At 51.2% G+C, this 17820-nt stretch overlaps 1 protein-coding gene and 1 pseudogene across 2 annotated transcripts in view; both read right to left on the bottom strand.

Annotated features, from left to right (window-relative positions):
- The window catches only part of SCTR (secretin receptor), a 70630-nt gene that overhangs the window by 22207 nt on the left and 30603 nt on the right, over window positions 1-17820 (bottom strand). For both annotated transcript variants that reach the window (XM_032479302.1, XM_032479301.1), the window contains exons 3-6: window positions 12899-13006; window positions 6248-6351; window positions 3105-3202; window positions 1695-1827 (exon numbers count right to left, since the gene is read on the bottom strand). In XM_032479302.1, the coding sequence (XP_032335193.1) occupies window positions 1695-1827; window positions 3105-3202; window positions 6248-6351; window positions 12899-13006 (443 nt within the window). The remainder of the gene's footprint in view (window positions 1-1694; window positions 1828-3104; window positions 3203-6247; window positions 6352-12898; window positions 13007-17820) is intronic.
- On the bottom strand, window positions 15291-16980 carry LOC106730504 (annotated as a pseudogene).

The raw sequence follows: 17820 nt of genomic DNA, 5'->3' as shown, positions 1-17820 counted from the left end.
GGCAACATGGATTATAGTAGACACAGCCCCTGACTGGTGCCCTGTGTCTGGATTGGAGACCTCTAAATGCCTGATGGGCATGCCACAGCGTTGGCCTCACCTGATTCTGTGATTCTTGTCACAGGCAAGTCCCTGGCAGGGACCTGGAAGCTATGCCTGTGGGATTGTGGGGCATGAGGTTTCTTTGCTAGCCTGGCTCCCATACCCTTGCTAGGAGGGTCTTTCCTTTCACTAAGCTGTCCCCTGAAGAGAGGACAGCTCCTGGGATGGCCCTAGGGCTGCTGCCAGAATGCCACAAGGTTATGTCCACAGAGGAGGAGCACCCAGCACCGCCCTGCTGGCCATCTGTGGTTCCCACCCTGTGGCCTCCCAGAGACTGATTCCAGGTGTGGCCCATGGTTGGCTCGTGAGTCTGCTGTTTAGTAGAATCTGAAAATATTTCCTGCTGGGCACTGCTGGGCTTCTGCACTGCCGGTCAGTGATGGGGTGGGGCCTGAATTTAAGTCCTCTGACTCCCACTCTGGTAATCTCCTTTCATCCTGGAAATCTCCCTGAGACACATGGGCCCTCTTCAGGGACCTCTCAGTTTGAGTCAGAAAACACACACACGCGTGCACACACACACAGGAAAAACTATAAACACTACAAACTTAACAGATCCGTGAGCAATTACAGATGTGAGTGTTGGGAAGTGGCAGGCAGATTGACTAAACCAATCTCAACCTCCAGTCCCTTTCCCTGTTGCTTGCCTCTGCTATGGAGATGATGATAGCAAAAAACAAACTCAGTCTTCCAGCTTCCTTTGCAGTTAGGTGTGGTCACTTGACACAGTTCCAGCCAATGAGATGTAGATGTAGTCTTGGTGGGAGAGCCTCCTTTCCCAAATGAGAAGGCAAGGCCTCCCAAAGAAAAGAAATGTTTAACCTTGACTTTCCTCCTTTTCTCCTGGAATGTAGATGTGAGGCCTGGGGTTGCAGCAGCCATCTTGCTAACATGCAGTGTAAAGCACAGGATCAAGAATAGCAGAGCAGAAAGGGAAAAGGACTGTGTCCATTGTGCCATCATGGGCCACTGTGCCACCTCTGGATTACCCAGCTGTGGATCGCTTCTGTGGGAAACAACCCCCATCTGTTCAAGCCACTGATGTACAGTTTTCTGTAATGTACAGCAAAAGGGATCTCAACTGAGACAAACTGGTAGTGCAACAAATTGACTCATCTGAGCATTCAAAAGAAGAGGGTTAGATTTAACAGAATATGATTGTTTTCCCGCAGATCTGTGCATGCAGACATGCAAGCATATGGCCACCTTTTCCTTTCTACAACCAATCCCAACCCTCTCTAGACTTGGCCATCTGTCTACATTTGGGACTTGGCAGGAGTAGGGAAAGGAGGATCCTTGCTATGTGTCTAACTTCCAGAGTGGCTAATCCACTCCCAGACACTAGGAGATGAACAGCAGCCCCCACGGGCTTCACAACAAACTGCTTTCATAGGGGTCCCAGACTGTGCATGGGGACGTGGGACACCCTGATACCTCCTGGCCCAGCCCCAGCACTGGCCACTTTAGCCTAGGCATTAAGTGGAGCCTCAGCAGGGACTTGGGGGAAGGACATCCCGGCTACCACTCTCCCCGAAGTTAGGCGGGGAAGGCAGGCAGGCCTGGTCACACCCTGGGCCCCATGGGCATGTTACCCTGTGGGCATTGCAGTGAGCGACATCGTCGGAGGAGAAGAGCACGGCATCCTTGATGAAGTTGGACAGGGCGCGGAGGATGAAGGACACAAACAGGTGCATGTGGATGTAGTTGCGCGTGCAGTGGAGCCTCCTGGAGGGAGAGAATGCAGGGGTGTGGGGGCCAGAGCCGGAGAGGCTGGGGCTCAGTCAGGTCCGCCCCTCTCCCTGTGTCCCGGGGAAACCCAGGTCCTGACATGACATCTCTCTGTATCTCTTTGTTAGCAGAACCTGAATGGGAACCCAGTCCCCAGGTGCCCAGTCTACTCTTACTCATGCTGCAATTGAAAACAACACAAAAGCTGGGGTTACAGAAGAGAGATTATATTCTGCCCTGACCACCATCTCCAGCTCCCAGAATGGTTTAGAATGGAGTAGGAGGGGGGACAAGAGGCACAGAAGGAACACAGGCTATAGTGAAAAATCAGACTCAGCTTCTGTCACTTTTCAGCTACGCAACCAGACTTTCTTAGGGGGAACACATTACTGCTCTGGGTGGGGCTGACTCCACCCCACCCCACCTTCAGGACAGACTTGACCAATCAGAGCTCTCCATACCCGGCTGCAGTGAATGGCTCAGGGTTGAGCACGTGCCCCAAGCCTGGCCTATGGGAACTCCCCCAGGATTTTCATTGCAACTAATGGAGTAGAGGGTCTCCTTGCCCAGGTGTAGCTGAGCTGGTAGAACGGACCCCTGTAGCTGCTGGTAATCGTCTCTGCCACTCTGGCAGAAAGCCTGCCCGAGGATGAGGCCAATGCAGGGCAAAGAAATGGCAGGAGACAGACCTAGTTCGCTGATACCTTTGAACATTTAGATCCAGCCACGTCTAACATCAGATGCCCCTGAACTTGTCAAGTGTGTGCATCAAGTCACCTTTGTTTTTCTTAAGCTGTTTTAAGGTAGATTTCTGTTTTGTTTTGTTTGTTTGTTTGTTTGTTCGTTTTTTGCGACCAAGAGTCTGGCTAATACACCTTTAAAATGGGGATAATGATACTTACAGCATTGTGTGAAAATTAGAAATAATATATGCAGGGGGGATGGTATAGCTCAGTGACAGAGCACATGCTTAGCATGCACGAGGTCCTGGGTTCAGTCCCCAGCACCTCCATTCAAAAAATAAATTAAAAAAATAATGCATGCAAAGCAACTGGTGCAGTAAGTGTTTAGTGATGTACAGTTAATGTTGAATGAATAAAGGAACGAACAAGGTCGCAGATACTTCAGTGCTTTGCCACAGGTAAGCTTTAGATCAAGAGGAGACAAAGTGACCCAGGCAGAGCTTCCTCTCCCTGGTCTCAGCAATGAAAAGAGACCCAAAGGCTGTGCCTGGGGCAGGCTGGGAAGATGCAGAGCTGGCAGCGAGTTCTCACCGGAAAGCACAGAGGATGCTGAGGGCAACCAGGAGCATCACCAGGGAGAAGCTGTAGCCCACAGTGTACATGACCTTCAGCTTCAGCAGGAACTGGTACTGCAGAGAGAGACAGGCGTGTGTCAGCCCCACCCGTCCACCTGGCTGGATCTGCTCTTTTTTGCCTCGGGTGTGCCTGCTACAGGCAGCCTGAACCCCTTCAACTCTGACCACTCTTCTGCTCCTACCCCAAGGTCACAAAATTCAAAGACTCATGACAGCTCGGCTTGGGAAAAGATCTGGCGGATCTGATGCCAATTCAAACTTCTACCCCATGTATAGGGCCCCTTGCTACCACCCTGAATTCAGTCCTTTACTTGAATACATTCAGGGATGAGGTGCTCACTGCTTTTTGAGGAAGGCAGTCAGTATACAGCAGTGTAAAGTATTAAACTTTTTTTCCCTTGTGTAAATCTAAAATCTGACTACTTTTCAATTGTACCTATTGGCCCCTTTTCCGTTTCTGGAGCCAGTTAAAATAAATTGAATTTGTCTTGTATCTAAACTCCAGCATTATTTTAAAAATAAACTTTTCATTTTAGAATAGTTTTAGACTTACACATTTTCACCATCATCTGACTAAAGGGAAAAAACAAATAGACATTTCAACAGTAAGAAAGGATGATTCAATTCTCAGAATCAAAGACAAAGTTTGTGCCAGTCTGTGGACCAGAACTTAGGGACCAGCAAATCACATGGTCTGGAAACCCTTCCAATCTTAGGGATTTTTTTTTTCTTCCTAACATAAGCTGAAGCCACCATAGGTCTCTTTTTTTTTTATTTTTTTTTTATTTTTTATTTTTGGACAATTAATTTTCTGAGTTAGGTTCAGAGCTCTGCGTTTATCTTTGTTAAGTTTCTGCTCCTTCTTTTGGCATTTTACAGTTTCAACTGGCCACTAATATCACAGTTAAGGCCCTGAGCTCCATTCTTTCCCAGCTGATTAGCCTAAGCGAGCAGTCCTTTTGTGTGGTTTTGATAGATATAACTCACAAAGACAAAAGCTCTTTGGGGTCTTCAATAATTCTTAAGAGTGTAAAAGGCACCGGAAGTCAGGCTGTCCTTTCTCCTGGACAAGCAGGCTTGGGGATGTCTGCGGCAACAGTCACCAATGGCAGTCATCTTAAAACGAGAGAGTGCCAGCCTTGGGAAGAAGCCACTGGGGTAGCAGGAGGAGAGACAGGAAGAGCCTGGTCCTTGGTGGCTTGGCGGGGCTGCTTCATTAGAGTCCTGACGCCCCTTCTCTGTACTGCCTCGTTACGTGAACCACATTAGTTTATGAAGCTGGTTGGAAATTTCTGTCGTTTGCAGCCTAAAGCATCCTTTTGAACCTGCCACTCATTATACAAACTGGTCCTCTTAATCTTAGTGGATTTTACGAATGTGATGCCCATAAGCCTCTGGTCTTCATACAGGTCAGTGATAGAAACGGGAATCTACAGAGGTCAGAGCCCATCCACCAGCCCTCCAAGGCCATATGCTTCCTTGTTGGGGCCCATTATTAAATTACTCCCCTCAGAGCTAAGACCTCATGTGTCTTCCCATTTTGGATGAAAAGCCCCAGGAGAGAAGAGACTCCATCCTCCACTTTGGTCCCCCAGTCAGTCTCCTTCGTGAAGAACAAGACTGACTGGCTATAGCGGGAGAACCCTGAGAAAAAATTCCAAAGCAGCTGCGATCTTCCTCCCAACTTTGTCCTTTCTCCCTGAATTCTTCTGTGTCCCCTCCATGCTTCTCTAACATGCTCCCACCCCATCCTCCAAGGGACCAGGAAGCTTTTCCTCCTGTTTTCCCACTGGGAAGTTTAGCCTATGTTTAGCCTTAGTGGGGTGGCAGCAGAAGGCAGAGGACAAGGCACTAGACTCGGTTTGAATCCCGCCTCTGCTACTTTCTTTTTTCTTTTCTTTTTTCTCTGCTCCTTTCTAAACACATTCCTCGCCTCCAAGCCTCAGTTTCCTCTTCTGCAAAATGGAGAAAATAATGTCCTTACAATGAGTCCTTCTGAGGATTCGGCATAGTCGTGCATCAAGCAGCTGGCCTGACGTAGACGTTCCGTCCGACAAACAGGTATCCGGCCCCTTGCAGGTGCCAGGCACGGTGCTGGGCCCTGGAGGCCCGGAAATGAATAAGACTCTTTTTGATTTCTCAGCGCTGCTTCCATGCACCTAGACCCACACCTGGCCCACCGTTGTTGCTGGTTAGATGTTTGCTGAGTGAATGAAGGCCTCTGAGGAGCTCATAGTTTAGCTGGGGAGATGGATATGCATGGCACGTGCTGGTGATTGACTATAACATGGTAGTTGATAGTTGGAAGCCAACAAAGGGTATTAAGTGAGATGGCAAAACGGGCTTTCCGGAGCTGATGAGTGGGAGTGGAGTCTTGAAGGATGTGAATGAATCAGCCAGGAAAAGCGAGGTGGGAGGGGTTCTCTGAAACTGATGGCGCCTTCAGGGAGGCCGCTGGAGGCATCTGAAGACGTTCAGCCCCCAGCTCACAGTGTCCTCTCTCAAACCAGGCCCACCCAAGGCTCCTCTGAGAGGAACATTTATGAGCACATGTGGCGGCCAGGGACCCCTCTCAGCAGCCCTGTGAGTTAACCCTGGTTCTCTTGACAAGCCTGTGAGGTGAGAACTATCATTAACTCCATTTCCCTGATGAAGAAACTGAGGCACAGAGAGGTTAAGTCCTCCTCACCCCCACCAAGGTCACAGGGCAAGTTCAGACACACCGGCTTGGCTCCAAGCATTTAGCCCCAGTCACTGCTCTTTGGGTTTCATGCCCACCTGACCCCTAGAGTGGGTGGCACGTGGCAGCCCTCACTGTGCCACGGCCCTCAGGACCGTCATCTCTGGGCTGACAGAGGGCAGGGAAGTAGGCCCAGCCACCCCAGAGAGCAGGGGAGGTGTGGAGGTGAGGGGCACAGCCCCCAGGTTGCCTGACCTCAGCCCTGGGCCGGCTCCGTTTTGTCCTCCCCCAGATGCTCCTGCCCTGCAGGCCCCCACCCGCAGGGATGTCCCCACCCCATAGCGAGGCACCTACCCCACAGGGAGGCCCCCACCCCGCAGGGAGGCCCCTACCCCACAGGGAGGCGTAGGCAGGCTTACCCGCTTCTCATTGGAAGAGTCGTTCACATTCACCCCACAGGCCAGGTCAGGTCTGGGGAAGGTTTCCGACCAGCCGCGCTGTGTGCAGTTTCGAAACATGGAACCTGCGGGGGCCAAGCATCTTTCAGGTGAGCAGTGGGGAGCAGACAGATGGCTGGGGCTCCAGGTGCCTTGCCACGCCTTGGGGGCAGCCAGAGCTTCCTTCTGTCACTCTCTCCCCAGCCACCTTTCTCAGAACCACACCATCAACTCCCAACTGGCCCAGCTGATCCTTGAAGGATTTGTAAGAGTCAGAAAAAGTGGTGGGAGAGGTACGTAGGTGGATGGCCCTAGAGGCGCAAAGACCCAGGATGTGTGTGCGTGTGTGTGCATGTGTGAAAGAGAGACACAGACCTGTGGAGCCCCGATACCTCGACTTACAAACCAGGCTGGCCCTGAATGAATACCTGCCCCCAGCCGCCAAGCACTGCCTGCCTCCCTCCTGGCCCCGACTGCCTCCTCCACACCCCCACGCCCCACGTCCCACTGTGCCAGGCACCAGGCTCCACCAGGGAGGAGACTGACACAGGTCACAGTATCCAGCACTCCCCAAAACTCCTCTCAACAGGACCCAGCAGAACTTCCAGCATCACTGCTCCCACCCGGGGCCCAGCTGCACTCCAGGGATCTTAGACTCTGTGCCGCTGTAACCCGCTTCACCCCGGCGCGTCCCCACCCCTCACCTTTCCCTCCCCGGGTCCAAACTCCACTCTCCACCCTCCACCCCCACTGGCTGAGGTGCCACTTCAGGCTTTTTGAGGGTTTTCCCGAAGCAGGGGGCTGTGCTCCCCAACCACCTGGGTGCTCGCCAAAGAATAGCGCCTTCAAGCTAGGAGGACGCTGTTACTTTTTCAAGGGGTTGCAGTGTCTCATATGATTAGAGAGACTGGATGGAATGCTTAAGAACATCAGTCCAGAGTGACTCTGATGACACATCCCTAACCAAAAAAATGTGGATCTCACACAAATGATTGTGTAGTTACTCAGTTATAAAATGTCACTGTCTACTTTAACAGAACATGGTAATGACCACATGCCAGGCACCGGGCTAAGCATGTGATACGTCTTAACTCATTAAATCCAAACAAGACTGTGAGGTCGGCACTGTTCCTTTTATAGGCAAAATCTCTTCTAACGTGTAAGTACTGCACCCACTTGCTAGCTGGGGAAACTGAGGCACAAAGGAGTTCAAGACCTTGCTCAAGATTGCGCTGCAGTAAGTGGGGGACATGGGATTTGAACCCCGGGTTCAGGCCTGCACACGACGCACTAATCCCCTCCCTTACTCCTGCTTTCCTCGCTTCCAGGGGCTGGAGCCATTCATTGGGTGGGTCCCCCAGAGAATCTGGCCTGGGTAAGGCCACACCCATAATGAACTTTTCTACTTCTCTCCTGGCTCCTGGTCCTACTCCTGCACTAAGAAGCTCTACTTAAAAAAATTTTTTTAATATGTATTTTATTGATTTAAAAAAATTTTTTAAATGGAGGTCCTGGGGATTGAACCCAGGACTTTGCACATGTTAAGCACGTGCTCTGCCACTAAGCCCCCAAGAAGTTCTACCTTAGACCTAACTTCATGCCCTGCTCCCCAGCATCTGAAAACCAGCAGGGTGGCACCAAGCTAAAACCTGCCAGGCAGCCACCCCTCACAGAAGGAATGGAGTTATTGGCCCTTCAGCAGCGATGACAAGGCTCTACCTCTGTGTTTTTCTGTGTTACAAGCCACCAGGTAACTGGCTCACCACTCACACCTCAGCACAAGGCTGCACCCTGGCCCCTCACTCTGTAGTGACAATGGCTCCCCTGTCTCCTCAGCAGACGATGAGTCCCAAGGGTTCCCCAGGGCTTGCCCGGACCAGCTCTGCCTCCTCAAACATTTGCAGGCTGGCTGGCTGGCTAGGAAAGCAAAGGATGGGGGATGAAGAGCCCACTCTAACCTCTTCTATGAGAAAAGGGGGGAGAGCTTGTCCAGACGGAGCTTTGAGAGCAGAAGCACAAAGACAGGGGAGAGGAGCTGCCAGCCAAGAAGGAAGACTTGGAAAGCCATCAGGAGGGGCTTCCCTGCCTGCACTGACCGGCCCAGCTGTGCCCTCTGCTCTGGGCTGCAGCGGAGGGCTGGCTCCAGTCCCCGGGTCGGGCTATGTGGATGCTGCGGGTGCAGGGCGCTGATCCCAGCCCCATAGCTAGGAGCAGTGCCACCCCTTTTGCTCTAATTAGTATTCTGTCCAAGGCCCATTAGTCCCCCTAGCTAGGCCTGGCATGTTCCTCTCGATCTGACAAGCCCCAGGGTCTGGGCCACTGGCTCTCAGGGTTTAGGATCAAATGGGTTCCACTGAGCTGGAGAAATATGGCGGCATTTCCGGAACCACCAGATTCTGATCTAATTGAAGGAGATGCTGCTGGCCTATTTTACAGACGGAAAAACCAAGACCCAGAATTGGGCAAGTGCCCCACCGGGACATATCCCATCACTGTACCGTCTTCCTGCCTGGCCTTCTCCCTGCAGTCCCAGGGGCAGCTCAGGCAGGACATCGTGGCCTTTGGGCTCTAGTCATGCCAGGTCTATGACGGCTCATGTGGCCTGGAGCACAGGTTTAGAACCAGCTCCATCTGAGCTGGAAACCCAGCACTGCCTCTTGGTTGCTGTGTGACCTTAGGTGCATCGCTTCTCTGTGTCAAATGGCAATAACCACCCAAGCTGCAGGACTGGGCAAGAAATACAATAGCCCACGGAAATCACCCAGGCTGGTGCCAGACACAGAGCGGGCGCCACAGGGCTACTTCCCTTCTGCATTTGGCTTTTCTAAAATAGACTGGGATTGGGGGAGGAGGGGTGGATTCTTGGAATTTAGGAGACGGGTGGAAGATTTCTGTAGTTAAATCAATGGAGCTACATTGTCAGACAGGAAAGAATGGGGGTCATATTGAGGCTGGTGGATGAGAAACTGAATTAAAACCACACAAACTTCCTGGAATCCAGAAGCAGTTATCGGACAGTGTGTCCCTGGAGGCTGGGCTGCCTGTCCTGGGGCCTGCTCTTCACTGACCCAGCAGAATTCCCAAGACAGATGCCGCATGTGACCCAGGCCAGGTGCCCAGAGTGGCGAACAAGGCAGGGCCCTTTGTTAACAGGGCTCGCAGCTGAACTGCGAAGGAGACAAGGGGTGGGCTCTCTCTGGAGTCCCCTCCAACCCACTTCCACTGGGTTTAATTCCTAATAGGTGAAGGGTCCTGACCCAGGTTCAGGTCAAAGGCCCCCAAAGGCACAATCAGAATTTTTGTGTGTGTACCTGCATGCGGTTTGGGTAAGAGCCAGGCCAAAGCTTTTATCTGATCTTCAAAAGCCTCCAGGACCTCAATCAGGTTAGGAACCTCTACTGCGTCAAGGCTCCAATCCTCACTAAGAGAGAAGGGAAAGAAAACCAAGGCCTGATCTTGCTCGGAAAGTGTGTTTTTTAATAAAAAACTCTGAAAGATAAGTGCCCTTTTAAGAATCAAAGGAATGCATCCTAGAGGGAACATTCTCAGCACAAACAGACAAGTATCTGGGGGCAGAACCCAGCCTGCAGTTTCTCCAGTCACGTGGACACCCATCCTGTCTGGGCTCATACAGTCTGTACCCTGAGAAAGAACTAATTTGTTTTTCTTTCAAAAGGAAGAAAGGGTCCAGAACACCAGCTCGTCCTCACTGGGCGCTCCTCCCTGGGTTGAGGTGGGGAGTCCTGTGGGACATCACTGAGGAGCCTTCCTTCCTGAGAGGGGGCCAAGGGGGCAGGAATCTAATCAGACCCGAGATGGATCTTTGGGGAGGGAAGGTGATGGAAAGGACTGTTCTTGGTGAGTAATTGAGGCTGGAGTGGCCTTCATCTCATCTATGCTCCTGGGCTGGCCAAGGCCCTGGGCGTGGGGCTGGGTATGAGCACAGTGGTCCCCCAGGTTGAGATGACCACCCCCACCCCCATCCTGTGCATAGAGAGCCCTGCCTCAGGATGGACGTGCAGGCACATGGATCCTGCATCTCCACAGCGACACCATGTGGCAGAAAGGAGAAACTGCAGCAGACTTAGTCATAGGACCCCAGTTCCCTTCCTCACAACGTGCAGACCTGGACCTGCACCCCTGGCTAGCCCCTGATGGGTCTTAAGCAGCTAAAGGGTTGGAGAGCCTCTAGAAGGAGATAGTGGGCTTCTAGTTAAGGCAGGGGTTCAAGCAATTGATTACAGAAGGATGTGGCTATGAGCATGGCTCTGCCTGTCCCTCTGTGGAAGGGCAGTGGGGGAGGGATGGTGATGGGGGAGACGGAGGCACTGTGGCTCTGAGAAGGTTGTGAAGGGAAAGGAGGAACTTCAAGTCCCTCCAACAGGAAGACTTGGTCAGCCAGGGAGGAGCACTGGACGGGGAGCCAGAGACAAGGGTCTGGTCCTAGCCTTTCACTGACCAGCATGTTGCCCCAGGTCAACCGTGCCTGGCTTAATCTCCTGTGTTCTGGGCTCCACAGACCCCAGAGAAAGACATGGAGGGTCATGCCAGGAGATAAAGACTGTTGATGAGTTTGCTGGTGTTTGTGTGCTTGCGAAGGGATTTGGGGGAGGAGAGGGAGAGAAGGGACAAAGGAAGATACTTAAAATTGATTCCCAAGCATGGCTTTACTGGACTGGTATTCTTTATTCTCCCCATTTTACAGATGAGGAAATTGAGACCCAGAGATAATGAGTAACTTTGGCCCTGAGGCAGAGACTGGCACCGAGCTGGACCACATTTCCCCATGTCCCTTGCAGGGAGGTGTCACAATGTGACTGGGCTATGGCACAGCCAACATGGACAGCAGTGGTATCACTTTCAGACCTGATCCTTTGAAATCTCCCTCGTGTGATCCTCTGGGCCAAGGGCCCCTCGCCAGTCAGAAGGGAAGCTGGGTGTTGAAAGCATGAGCAGAGAGGTGCTGGATGCAGAATAACTACATGGAGAAGAGACTCCTGTTTGGGACTTTATTTTTGTAGGGGAAGGTAATCAGGTTTATTTATTTATTTATTCTGGAGATACTGGGGATTGAACCCAGGACCTCGAGCATGCCAAGCATGCACTCTACCACTTGAGCTATACTCTTCCTCCCGGGGAGTTTGTTCTTGGTAAGGGCCTCATCAGGCAGCTTTTCTTGTCCTGCATGGATGAGGGCAGAGGGGCAGCCAGCCAGGCCAGGCTTTGGACTAAAAATGACTACACTGAGGGCAGGGGCCAAAGGCCAGGCAACTACCTGGCCTCCAACAGAATCACCCCCACCACCGGGCCGTAGACCCTCCTTGACCATAGCCCCGAGGACAGAGCACTAGTTTTGAAGAGAAATCTGGGTGTAAGTCCCCGGTTTCTCCATCCCTCAGCTGTGAACCTGAGGCAGACTGCTGACCCCTCTTAGTCCCTATTGTTAGTATGCTTTACCAGATCAAGGGAAGGGACAAAGTCTGTGGTTTACAGGGGTTTTGTGATGACTAAATGAGCCCGTGTATAGAAAAGTGACTGGCACGTGATGGGGCTTTAGCCAGTTTGTCCCTGAGTGTCCCCCGTCTGAGACAACTTCTTCACTTCCTGGCCTGAAATTAAGGAAATCCTTGTAAACTGCAGTTTGGCTTAGGCAAGAGATCCCCCCCAGGAGGCCAAGGGCTTCCAGGGAGGGCACAGATTATCAGCAGGGCCTGGCAGAGTCAGACACAGACGCAGGGGCTAAAGGAGGCGCCCTGAGTGCTAATGAGACAGGAGGGAAGGGGGCAGGACACAGCCATTCAAGGAATGACACGGCAGTTAGCACCAAGATGGTGGAAAAGTCAACTCCCAGTAGGCCTTGCGGTCCAAGAGATTTGACTTTCAGGAGACCTTGAGCTTAATTATACGCTCATTGTAATATATTAGCATACTAAATGACACTCCCACAGGCAACACGACAGCTCCGAGGCTGACCATAAAAGGTCAAAAAGTGGATAGTGGCCCAATTCCTGGGAATCCCAGCGCCTTCCCCAAACTAGTTGGAATAATCTTCCCATTTGTTAGCATCTGAAATTATCAAGCCCATAAAAACTAACAACCCCACACATCGGGTTCATGCTCTCTGGCCTTCTGAGGTGACCTCCACTCTGCCTATGGAGTATGAATCTCTCTGAATAAATCTACTTTTACTCAACCATGGCTCACTCTTGAATTCTTTCCTGTGCAAAGCCAAGGACCCTCACTTGATGGGGCGCATCCCAGGGAATCAACAGATGTCTGGGATATGGACATCCTCTCGTGCCCTCCATTTTTTCCTATATCACTAAGGGGGTAGAAACATGGAAGGAAGGAGGGGAGCCCTTAAATGGGGGTGTGGGCAGAGAGCAGCACGCCCAGCCTCCTTTATCATGTCCCTGATACCTTGCCGTCTGCCCCCTTGCTTGGGACCCTGAGAACTGAGCCTACCCTGCACCACCCCAAGCGAGGCTTCCAATCCCCAACAAGGACCACCCCCATCACTCCACTCACTACTTGTCCCCAGAGCAGTTTCCTTGGCCTCGGACCTCCAGATTGAGCCCCACCCAGGGGCTGCCCCATAGTCTCTCAGCCAGGACCCTCGGGCTGAGTGGTTACCATTTCTGCCCACGAGCATCCAGAGGAATCGTGGGCACTCCACTTCCACCGTCTCTCCCAGCGCGGCAGAGGGCCAGCAGCTCATGTTGTCCCAGAGCCCCTCGCAGCCTGCCAAGAAGAGCAGTGGCATCAGTCAGGGATGGAGCATGGACCAAGGGCCTCCCCCAGCACCCTGGCACCATCCCCTGCACCCTGTTCTGGATGTTCCCATTACGTACTGACTCCTTAAGACCAGGAACCAAGGGTGTCTAATGTGCCCTTCCATCACTGGGGCCCTGGCCTCTGCTGTCTACATAGTAAGTGCTCAGTGTTGAAAACACAAAGGGAAGAAGGAAGAAATGAGCCTACATCATCTCTTACAGGCCTCACTCATAAGTACAGGTCTGGGTTTGTCTAGAGCAGAAGCTGGAATATCTCTTGGCCTCCGCTTGCATTAACCACTCGATGGCAGTGGGCCTCCATCCTGGTTGCTCAGTACAACCCTCTGAGGAGTGTCAAAAACATACATAACTGGGCCCTGCTTCCAGGGATCCTGATGTAATTGGTCTTAGGTGGGGCTCAGGCATGATATGGTATAAAGCTTTCCAGATAGTTCTATCGTGATGGCAAGGTTGAGAAACTTGTCCCATGATTCTCAAACTTCAGCTTGTATCAGAATCACCCAGAGGCTTGTTAAAACACAGATAGCTGGGTCCCACCCCCAGAGTCTCCTGGAGCCTGAGAGTTTGCATGTCTAAGAAGTTCCCAGGTGAGACTGGTGTGGCTGGTCTGGGACCACACTTTGAGAACCACTGCCCCGCACTATAGAAGCAACTTCGTCAGAAGCTGCTGCAACTGTAGTAGCAATATCGTTGAGAATGCTGTTTTCCACCCACAGGGTTCCCTTGGTGAGGCCCCTCACTGAGGGAGAACCCAATCTCAGTGCAACCCAGAGCTGAACAGCTAGTATGTATCTATCCTAGTAGACACTGCATCTTGAGGCTGTTTGCTCTTTGCTTTGGCTGCTAGGAAGCTCAGAGCCAGACCCATTGCCCACTTCTGGCAACTGAAAGGCTTTGAAATGAATCAAAAAGATTACTGGGGATCTTCAATGCAAAATTAGGCATCGTCCAAGCACAGCCTCCTGGGGTATCTGATTCTGCGAGCCTTCTATTGTCTTTGAGCCAGTTTGCAACTCTAAATTATAGATGATTGATAGCAATGCAAGTGATTTCTGTCCTCTTTTCTATAATTTTTTTTTTTTTTTTTTTGTATTTGCACTGCTATCAGTTACCTATGAGACAGGAGGGAAGTGGGCAGGGCACAGCCATTCAAGGAAGGATACAGCGATTAACACCAAAACGGTGGAAGATTCAACTCCCAGGAGGCCTTGAGGCTCAAGACAGTGGGAGATTTGACTTCTAGTAGACCTTGAGCTTCATACGCTCATTGTAATATATTAACATGGTAAATGACACTCCCATAGGCGCCATGACAGCTTTGAGGCTGACCATAAAAGGTCAAAGAGTGGGCAGAGGCCCAGTTCCTGGGAACCCCAGCCCCTTCCTCAGGGTAGTTGGAATGGTCCTCCCGCTTGTTAGCATATGAAGTTACCGAGCCCATAAGCACTAACAACTGCTCTCTCTCACCTTCTGAAACAGACCACGCTCGGTCTACGGAGGGTGCATCTCTCTGAATAAATCTACCATCACTCAACGGCGGTTTGCTCTTGAATTCTTTTCTGCGCGAAGCCAAGAACTCACACTTGGCGGGGCACATCCCAGGGACTCAGCTGAGACCTGGCATGCAGCCTTCCTCTCACCCCACATTCATTTTTCCTGCATCGACATCATACGGTGACCAAAGCTTATATGTCATTTTCTCACGTTATCCAACTGCATCTCACACATCTCCATCTCACTGGAGACAAAAGTTTCTGTTTCATATCGTAGGTGCAGGTAGTTGAGAAATAAAATCCAGTGAAAACACACCAATCTCAATTCAATTCAATTAAAAAAAAAAAGAAATTTAATTAGTTATTTTTTTAAGCTCTTTTTTTTTTAACATGTCCAGTTTTTATTTATTTATTTATTTGGGGGGAGGTAATTTACTTATTTTATGTGTGTGTGTGTGTGTTTGTGTGTATATATACATTTTAGTGAAGGTACCGGGGATTGAACCCAGGATCTCATGCATGCTAAGCACGTCCTCTACCACTTGAGCTATATCCTCCCCACTAAATTAGTTGTTTTGAGGGGACAGAGGGAAAGGAAGGTATTGGGTTAAGAGTCAAAAGTATGATGAAGGCTGGTCGCTATACATGGCATGTTATAACTCTGGAGACTGTCGTATGATATTTTAAAATAAAGTGGATTTTGTGGATTTTTTCTTTTTTGGTATTGTAAACATGTGCTGTTTAAAGGTACTCAAATTTAATTTAAAACCTTTTTTTTTTTTGCAAACAAAACAAACTTTAAAGCCTTTAAGGCAAACAACTTCCTAAGGACAAGAGAAAGCCAGTCATTTGTTATAAAACCATGAGGATACTCAAGCCAGACCCCACTTCACTTCCGTCAGCATGAACTTGAGAACTTCTGTCCACTGTTCCTCAGAGTTAAACTGGGTTTTGATGGATTAGGAGACGCTGCTGCCTCCTGTGCCTTCAATCTGGCCTTTCTCCACATCCAGCCTGTAAGGAAGACAAAAACATGTCTCGCCTTTCTCAACATCTTCTTTGGACTGCTGCACACAGTCCAGGAAAGCCACCACTGCATGGTCAAACTTGCTGTCCCAGAAGAACCACATCCCCCCAGAACAGCACAATGGCAGCCCCTTAGATTTGTCTCCAGATGTGAATGGTTTGCAAAGGGAACAAGCCGACACTCTGAAATTTCAGGCCCATCTGATTGGCCAGGGCCTGGAGCAGCAACACTGTCTGGCCCCAAGCAGCATTAATCTCATTCCATTCCACAGGAACACTGGTCAGGCATCCCAGTCTGAAGTCACTGACTCTGCCAAACTGTCCGCTGTGCCAAATGTTGAAGGTCGCATTAAAGACACTGGTTTTCTTCAGCTTATCCAGCTGCATCTGAGCATAACGTATCTGGGTTTCTACACCCTTCAGATCATCACCCAGTTCCAGCTGTCGCCGTTTAAATTCACTGCGTTCCCTTTGATACTGAGCTTCCTCCTGATCCAGCCTCTCAGCCTCAGCCTAGACCTTCTCGAGATTTTCTGCCACTGTCTTATGGTTCTTTCCCACATCTTCCAGCTCTTGGATCTTCCAGCTCTCCGATCTTCCAGCTCTCCTCTTCAACTCCAGCTCCTTCAGCTCCACCTGGAGCTGTGTCTGTCATCTTCACTCATTTGCTCCAAGATCTCCAAACGTGTTAGCAGTTCTGACACACAGTTTCAGTGACGTTGAGCTGAGTGTCCAGCATTGCTCACACAGCCAGTGATCCACATCTGTCTGGCCTGACATGATGTCAAAAAGGTCCCCAGTGACCTTCAGTCTTTGGCTCAGGTTCTCCATGGTACCGCCATGAGATGCCTCCCTGATCAGAGTGAAGCTGTTGGCACTTGCTGTAGACATTATCCCCTCTCCCAAGGGAAGGCCATGCTGGTCTTCCATGGGGGCACTCAGCACAAAGCTTGGCCTGGATGGACTAGCTGGGGGGATGAATCTGCGAGAGATGCCATCCTGGTGGGTTTCAATAAACGGCTCCTCTCCTGAGTTAGCCTCTTCCTCCCGGGTCTCTCCTGGCTTCACCTGGGCTGTGGCAAGTAACGGAGCTGTGAGCTCCTGGATGGCGACACGGTCCAGGATCTTGAAGCTCGTGTCCAGTTTTAGGGACTGGCTGCAGCGTGGACACATGGTGCTGCTGGTTGTCTTAGATCCCTCATCCCTCGGGACCCGGAGCCCGCCATCCTGGTCCGGTCTACTGCGGGGGCACCATGGCCTCAGGTGTACCTGGGAGCGGGGCCTCTATAACTGCCGTCTCCCAGCCTACAGCTACTTCCTCATCCACCAGCAGAGGATTTCAAGAGCCTGGACTTTTAAGTCCACAGATCTGGGTTCCCACCCTACCTCACCACATGCTAGCTTCTCTACCCTGGCTCCTCAGCAATTCTGGGGGAAACAGATGCCTTCTTCCTGAGGTTGTTAAGAGGAAGAGGTAAACCCCCACATGAAAAGCCTGGCACTCAGTGGGTGCAGGGGAATGGCAGCTCCCTCCCGACTGTCCTCCCAGAGACCCATCCTCCCCAAGCCCCTTCCTGTTTCATCTCGGCATTGTGGTGGGCCAGGCAGGAGCCTTTGAACTGCAGGGCAATTTTTAACTCCAGGGACTGGCAGATGGGTATGGTTTGAAGGGGGTTCTTGGATGACCCAGATGGCAAATTCCCAGCTCTTGTAAAGAGCAAGTCTTTTTTCAGGTGTGAATACAACCAGGCTCAAAGCATCAATATCCTTCTTGACATCTGTGTCCTATGTGAAGTCTCCCCAGCAATCTGCCCCACTTCAGAGGTTCTGATCCTGCCGTAAACATCAGAATCACCAGTCATTCTGAGACCCAGGAATCTGCATGTTAAGAACTCCCTAGAGAGGCTGCTGAATGTGGTCATTAGACTTTGAGAATCTCCAAGCTGCACCTTCCCCCTCCCCACAGTGGAGGCCCCCATTTCTGGGCTCAGATCTGCTCAAATCGGAGATGATGGTGAGACAGGCAGACTCCTGAGGCCAGGGGAGGTCACTGCTGGTCGGTGGCTCCTCCTGCTGTCTGGGTGCAGATGGCTCCCCAATCCGGGGCAGAGAGCAGGTGAGAGCAGGACCCTGTCTGTTCCCCACTGCTGGAGGCCTGCGCCTGCAAGGGCCCGCACAGCGCAGGTGCTCAACAAGCATCTAAGGAATGGATGAAGGCCTGAGCCTCTGGCCTCTGTTCCGT

The sequence above is a fragment of the Camelus ferus genome, chromosome 5, assembly GCF_009834535.1.
Source record: "Camelus ferus isolate YT-003-E chromosome 5, BCGSAC_Cfer_1.0, whole genome shotgun sequence".
Taxonomy (NCBI): domain Eukaryota; kingdom Metazoa; phylum Chordata; class Mammalia; order Artiodactyla; family Camelidae; genus Camelus; species Camelus ferus.
This window is presented reverse-complemented; position numbering and strand designations above follow the sequence as displayed.